This window comes from Lathyrus oleraceus, unplaced genomic scaffold (genome assembly GCF_024323335.1).
Source record: "Lathyrus oleraceus cultivar Zhongwan6 unplaced genomic scaffold, CAAS_Psat_ZW6_1.0 chrUn0616, whole genome shotgun sequence".
Lineage (NCBI taxonomy): Eukaryota > Viridiplantae > Streptophyta > Magnoliopsida > Fabales > Fabaceae > Lathyrus > Lathyrus oleraceus.
Window position 1 is genome coordinate 38,343 of NW_026113007.1, and position 7,851 is coordinate 46,193.

At 34.5% G+C, this 7,851-nt stretch overlaps 1 protein-coding gene across 1 annotated transcript; it reads left to right on the plus strand.

Annotated features, from left to right (window-relative positions):
- Positions 1 to 3,762: 3,762 nt before the first annotated feature.
- On the plus strand, positions 3,763 to 5,766 carry LOC127114585 (secreted RxLR effector protein 161-like). The gene is made up of 2 exons (XM_051046638.1): positions 3,763 to 4,204; positions 5,585 to 5,766. The coding sequence occupies exons 1-2, from the start codon at positions 3,763 to 3,765 to the stop codon at positions 5,764 to 5,766; spliced, it is 624 nt and encodes a 207-aa protein (XP_050902595.1).
- Positions 5,767 to 7,851: the final 2,085 nt, after the last annotated feature.

Genomic DNA, 7,851 nt, shown 5'->3' on the forward strand with positions numbered 1-7,851 from the left:
GCATATCTCAATGCAAATCTGCGAAAGAAATATGGGATACTTTGGTGGAGACTCACGAAGGAACCACTAAAGTTAAAAGATCCAGATTAAATACATTGAGTCAAGAATACGAAATATTCAGAATGCAGCCCGGAAATCCATTGTTGCTTTACAGAAAATATTTGTTCACTTAACGAATCACTTAATTGCTCTGGGAAAGACCTTCACAAATGATGATCTTAACCTTAAAGTGCTAAGATCCTTGACGAGAGAATGGCAACCTAAAGTTACGGCCATATCGGAGAAGAAAAGTCTTTCTACAATGATGACCGCATCATTATTCAGAAAACTCCAAGAACATGAACTTGAACTTGGACGACTCGAAAAGCATGAAAATCAGGAAAAGAAATCCAAAGGAATTGCTTCAAAAGTTGAATCAAAGGAAGAAAAAGATGAGGTCGCATTGGAGGAAGATGAAAATTTCATGCTCCTTGTTAAAAGGCTTGGTATGTTTTTTGGTAAAAATGACAAACCTTTTCATGCTAAAAGAAATAAACATTTCAGGAAAGGGAGGCTTCCACTTCCACACAAGAAGTCACATGTTATGAATGTGGAAAGCAAGGTCATATAAAACCAGATTGTCCAAGACTCTCAAAGAAGGAGGCTTTAAAGGCAAGAAGTATTTCAAGAACAAAAAGTTGTGTGTTGCATGGGAAGATAATGAGATAAGTTCTTCATCCGAATTGGAGAGCGACGAATGTGCAAACTTAGCACTAATGGCTTCACACCACTCCGACGATGAAGAAGATGAGGTTAGTAGCAACTTTTATCTTTTTTATAGTGATGCACAAGGTGCTATAAATGAACTTCTTGAAGAATGAAAAATTCTATATAAAACTATATCATCTCAAAAGAAAACAATTTTATCTTTAGAAGGAAAAATCGTGACAATTGAAAAGGATGTCAATGATGAAAAACAAAAGATGATTAGTGAAAAATAGAATGTTGTATGTAAAAACTGTGAGTCACTTTCTTTCCAAATTGTCTAATTAAAAAGAGTTCTTGAAAGATATGAAAAATGGCAAATTGGATTGGAAGGAGTCCTTAGCCAACAAAGGTATTCAAATGATAAAAGTGGTCTTCGTTACTCAAAGTTTTCCAAACCAAGTACCAGTAAAACTGTATTTGTTAAGGCTAAGGATCAACCATCCAAAGAGAAAGTAAACAATCCTAAAGTTGTTCATCACTATCCTAAAAATAAGAGATTTCCTAAAAAGAAATCTTATGTTCCTAGATATAGAAGCAACTTTGAACCTACTTGTTTTTTGCGGAATAATTGGCCATACACCAAATGTGTGCTATGTTAGAAATTTCAGCTTAGAAAGTGGGCATTATGTATGGGTAAAGAAAGGAACTAATTATGAAGGACCCAAAGCAATTTGGGTACCTAACAAAACTTAATTATGTTTTGTAGGTATGCTTGAAAACCACTTCAAACCTCTGGTATCTTGACAGTGGTTGTTCCAAGCATATGACGAGAGACATTAACAAATTTTAAAATCTAGCATTGAAGGACAAGGGTTATGTCACATATGGTGATAAAACAAAGGGAGAATTCTTGGCATAGGAAAAGTTGGAGCACCATCTTTCACATCCATTGAAGATGTCCTTGTGTCGAAGGACTAAAGCATAATCTTCTGAGTATTAGTCAACTTTGCGACAAGGGCATCAAAATCAAATTCATCAAAGATGAATGCTTGATTGAAGATGAAGTCTCTCATGAGGTAAAACTCAAAGGTACAAGATTAATAACATATTTATGATTTCCCTTGATGATATCTCTTTGAAGGTAAAATGTCTTATGGTAAACAATAATGAGTCATGGATGTGACATAAAAGATTTGCACATATTCATATGGAACATTTGAATAAGCTTATAAAGCATGATCTTGTTATTGGTTTGCCCAAGATAAAATTCGTCAAAGATAGGCTTTGTGATGCATGTCAAAAGGGGAAACAAACCAAATCAACTTTCACATCAAAGAATGTGGTGTCCACTACAATGTTGCATATGGACTTATTTGGTCCATCAAGAACAAGAAGCTTCGGAGGTAATATATATGCTTTAGTTATTGTTGATGATTTCTCTAGATACACTTGGACTTTCTTCTTAGTTCAAAAAAATGGTGCATTCAAGGCGTTCAAGAAATGCGAAGCAAATCCAAAATGAGAAATCTCTAACTATTGCCTCCATAAGAAGCGACCATGGTGGAGAATTTCAAAATGCCTCCTTCGAAGAGTTTTGAGAAGAACATGGAATATTTCAGGATTTCTCGGCACCAAGGACTCCTCAACAAAATAGAGTGGTGGAGAGAAAGAATAGGTCACTTGTGGAACTTGCAAGAACAATGCTTAGCGATTTAAATCTTCCAAAGTATTTTTGGGCAGACGCGGTAAGTACGGCATGCTATGTAAGTAATAGAATTATTATTAGACCTACCTTGAAAAGACCCCTTATGAACTCTTCAAAGGAAGGAAACAAAACATCTCTTACTTTCACATTTTTGGATGCAAATGCTTTGTTCTCAACAATGACAAAGACAATCTAGGTAAGTTCGATGAGAAGTCCGACCAAGGTATATTTCTTGGATATTCTCTTACTAGTAAAGCATTTAGAATATATAATAAAAGAACTTTAAAAATTTAAGAATCTATGCATGTTACTTTCGATGAATCTAACCCCTCCAAGGAGGATATTGGTTTGTGTGATGATGATGATGTTATAGAAATCCCTCAAAAAGATACTTCAAGTGGAAACAATGGTGATCAACCAACACATCAAGATGAGCAAGATCAACAAAAATAAAATGATAATGATCTACCTAAGAAATGGAGAACTCATTGGGATCATCCAATTGATAAAGTCATCGGTGATATTAGTCAAGGCGTTGCAACAAGATTAAATCTCAAAGATGCATGTTTAAATATGGCTTTTGTTTCTCAAATTGAACCCTCCAAAGTTGATGAAGCTTTAGGTGACGACCAATGGATAATTGTTATGCAAGAAGAGCTAAACCAATTCGAAAGGAATCAAGTTTGGGAACTCGTCCCTAGGCCAAGTGATAAACACATCATAGGTACCAGATGAGTGTTTAAGAACAAGCATGATGAGAATGGTATAATTGTTTGAAACAAAGAAAGGTTGGTGGCCCAAGGATACAATCAAGAGGAAGGCATTGATTTTGAAGAAACATTCGCTCCAGTTGCAAGGTTAGAAGCTATCCGTTTATTGCTTGCTTATGCATATTCATTAAATTTTCAATTATTTAAAATGGATGTCAAGAGCGCATTCTTGAATGGCTACATCAATGAAGAAGTATATGTCAAAAAAAACCCGGGCTTTGAAGACTTCAAAAATCCTTCACATGTTTTCAAGTTGAGGAAAGCTCTTTATGGCCTAAAGCAAGCACCTAGAGCATGGTATGATCGTCTCAGCAACTTTCTCTATGAAAAGGGTTTTGGAAAAGGTAAAATTGACAAAACCTTGTTTATTAAGAAAATAAAAGGTAACACTTTATTGGTTTAAGTCTACGTTGACGACATCATATTCAGCTCAAAAAACAAAGAAATGTGTGAAGAATTTTCATCAATGATGTAAGGAGAATTCGAGATGTCCATGATGGGTAAGATGAACTATTTTCTTGGACTTCAAATTAAGCAACTGAAGGATGGAATTTTCATCAACCGATTAAAGTACTGCAAAGAGTTGTTAAAAGATTCGACATGGATAGTTGCAAGGTAATGTCTACTCCAATGGGATCCGGATCTTATGTTGATCAATATGAATCAGGTGTTTCGGTTGACATAACAAAGTATCAAGGTATGGTTGGTTCCTTACTTTATTTGACGGCAAGCCGTCCTGATATTATGTTCAGTGTGTGTCTTTGTGCTCGTTTTCAAGCCAATCCAAAAGAATCACATATTACCGTTGTTAAGAGGATCATGAAGTATCTCAAGGGAACAACAAATGTCGGCATATGGTATCCTAAAGGTAGTATTTGCAAATTAGTTGGTTATTCTGACGCTGATTATGCAGGAAGTAAAACTGATCAAAAAAGTACTAGTGGTACATGTCACATCCTTGGAAATGCATTAGTATCGTGGGCTTGCAAGAAACAAGCTTGTATTGCTCTAAGCACTTCCGAAGCGGAATACATAGCAGCAGGTAGCTGTTGCGCTCAAATACTTTGGCTTAAGCAACAACTTCGTGACTACGGACTCGATCTTGGATGCATTCCTCTTTTTTGTGACAACACGAGTGAGATAAACATTACAAAGAATCTGGTCATGCACTCAAGAACCAAACATATTGACATTCAACATCATTTTCTTCGTGACCACGTGCTTCAAAGAGATGTCGAAGTCACATTTGTGGATACTCATAATCAACTTGCCGACATCTTCACAAAACCTTTGGCATGAGAACCATTTTACAAAATTAGAAGGGAACTTGGGATTCTAGATGAGTGTGATATATAACTCATCAAAATCACATCAAAATTTAAAGGTGCACTCTTTCTCATAATATTTAGTAATTAATTATTTAATGTTATTAAAAATGTTTTTTTAAGTATGTTTGCTTATGTGTTATTTTTTTAAGCATTTATCAAATTTTGTTTGGTGTCAATCGATTGATGGTCAGGTGTCAATCGATTGGTCCCTTTTAATTTCTCAAATTTTGTTTTACAGTAAGTTCATTCATTCGATTGCATCCTTCTATCAATCGATTGGTTCCTTATTTTTTTTTAATTTTTATAAAAAAAATCATCAACCAATCGATTGGATCCCTAACATCAATCGATTGGTCCTTTTATTTTTTCAACCTTTTCACAATTCCAATTGATGGGTTCTTGCATGTCAATCGATTGGTCTTTAAATTTTTTTTGGTTTTATATGTTCAGCATGCACATGATTTCTTTCCTATTTTATTCTCACTTTATTTTTTCGCATGTGAATCATGATACATCTACTGAGACACTCTTCCATATTGCATTTATTCATTTTTGTCTTTTACCACTTTTTTCTCCTATTCCTCCTCCTTTTCCCATTTTCAAGTAAGTGTTATTTACCAAGTTTTGTTAAAAGCTCTTTATGTCACTTTATTTCTATTCATTGATTTTATTGTGTTGGTACAACCACTTGATTCTTCTCATTACTACACTTTACCACCATAAAACCACATCTCTCCTCAAGAAATCTTTAAGCATTCTACACGTTTTCTTCTATTCACTCAAAAGGCTTTTGCTTTATCTCTTGATTCTCTCTCCAAGCAACATCCATGGCCTCTCAACTTTCATCTAAAGGCAAAGGCAAGGGCAAGGCTTCTAGTTCTAGAGGTCCTCTAGATTTGTCAAGACTTTTCACTACCAAGAGTCAACAGGAAAGGTATGAGACTTATTTCTTCCAAAAGAAAATCATGAAGCCTAAGTATGGGTCTTTTGTTTCTTTTCCTGAAGATGTGTTTAGTTTTCCTACTGTCTTTGAGGAATTGGGATTGAGTGACCTCATTGGTTACAATACAAATTTTTACCCTGAATTGGTCAAGGTGTTCTATGCCAACATGGTGAAGAGAAGGGGAAGCTCACATATGTGATGAAGGGGGTTCCAATCTCCTTAAGAGCTTCTGGTATAAGTGCTATTCTTGAAATTCCTACTGGTGGTCACAATTTGTTGGGACAAAGGCTTTGTGGGAAGACTATAGCAAACATGCTTTCTACTATAGTTTGAGTCGGTGTCTAAGCATCAATTTTACAACAAGAGGAAGAAGAGTTTTGGAGGATATAATCCGGAGCGTGTTTACTGGTCCCCAACAAAGTTTTCTATTGATGATAGAATGTTTCACTATTTTCTGGTATATGTTATTGTGCCTAGATTCTCCAATCACTGCACTATAACAGATCCGGAAATGATGCTTCTCTATGCCATCAAAAATCATTTCCGTGTTGATTGGGGGCATACAATCCTGTCACATATGATGTCCCATGATGAATATGCTGAGGGTCTACCATATGCTCATTTCTTGACCAAGATTTTCCGTCATTTCAACATCAACATGGAAAATGAGTTATGCTTCTCAATGGAAAAACCTTCCTTCATGATTAGTATCAAGCAGGTGAATAGGAAGATGGAAGTCATCTACAATCACCAGGCCTATGAGGTAAAATACCTGGACAATGATGATGAAGAACCTCAACCCGAAGTCCACAGTGATGATGATTTTAACCCTCCTTCAGAAGCTCAACTGGATCAACCTTCCAACCAAATGATAATGGAATATCTGCAAGGGTTTCGAATGGATGTTATGACCGAGATTGGTCATTTATCATCTAGAATGGATCGTTGGGAGTTTTCTCAAGGTGGTGGCTATCAAGGTGATGGGTCTAATGATGGGAACAATAATCAGTGATCGGATATCTTGTGGTGTTTTTATGACTTGTTTTGTTTTAATTTTGTCTTTTATCATCCTTGTTTTATGTTATGCATGACTTATTTGGTTCTTTGTGTTGTAATATTTGGACATCTTTTGTGTGATTTAATGTTTACTTTTCTCTTAGATTTTATTGTGTTTTCTTTTCCCTTCTTTTTGATCATGACAAAGGGGAGAAGATGTATGCATGAGTGTTTTGCTTGTGTTGCTTAATGCAGGGTAGTTTCTCATGTGATTACTTTTAAGAGATAGGGGGAGTATGAGTTCAAGCTTCAAATTGGTTATCATCATCAAAAGGGGGAGAATGTGAAGACAAAATTCTACAAGATTTTGATGAAGACAACATATCAAGCTCTCCATATCAAAAGAATGGAAAAAGAAGATCATTTCAACATTGCTCAAGTTTTTCATGGATCTAGTAAAGGTATATGGAATTCTTGACAATATACTCCTAGTGCTCAAAAGTTTTTATCATACATTATATGATCACTCTAAAACTTTTTCTATCATGATTATTTGTTTTAAAATGATGCTTAAAAAGTTGCATATTCAAAAGTTTTTAACTTAGAAATTTTTCAAAGTTTTGGTTGTGTCAATCGATTAATGCTATATTGCAATCGATTGATCAAACTTTCTGTTTTAGCATTTTTCATTTTCTAAGTTGGACAATCGATTGGTGTTGTATGTCAATCGATTGATCTTAGTGTATTTTTAAATTTTTTGTTTATGTCAATCGATTGGTTATGAGGGTCAATCGATTGATGCTGATTTTTTTGAAAAATCTAAATTTTATTTCACCATTCTTTGCACCAATTCATCATAACTCTTCATGGCAAAACCTCACATCCTTTCATAAACAATGATTTGATTTCTATTTTAACCATTACCATGTTATGATTGAAGGGATGCATTCATACTATAAATACTCTTTATAGTTTCATTACAAAATTCACCTCTTTCAAATCAATTTACAAAATCTCTATACATTCATTTTCATCTATATTTTTATATTGAGATACTTTTGAAAAAGAATTTTCATATCATTTTCTTCAAAAGTACTCTTGAGCACTTAAAGATTTTTTGTCTTGAACCTTTATATTGAAAGAGAAGAAGATTCTAATCAATTGATTAAAGTCTTATCCAATAGAAATATTCATATTCATTCACAATTACTTTGTAAAATCCTAAGTACCAAGAATTGTTTGGTTTTAGGTGTATTGCTTATTATCCAGGATTGTTGGATATAAGTGTCAAGAAAATGAAGGATTGTTTTCTTTTCTTGTAAGTTAAGTTTCAAGAGGATTGTTCTTGATTACTTAGAAAAATTTATCCGATAGAAATCCTAGGTATCTAACTCCTATAGCATTATACGACTTTTTAACCCA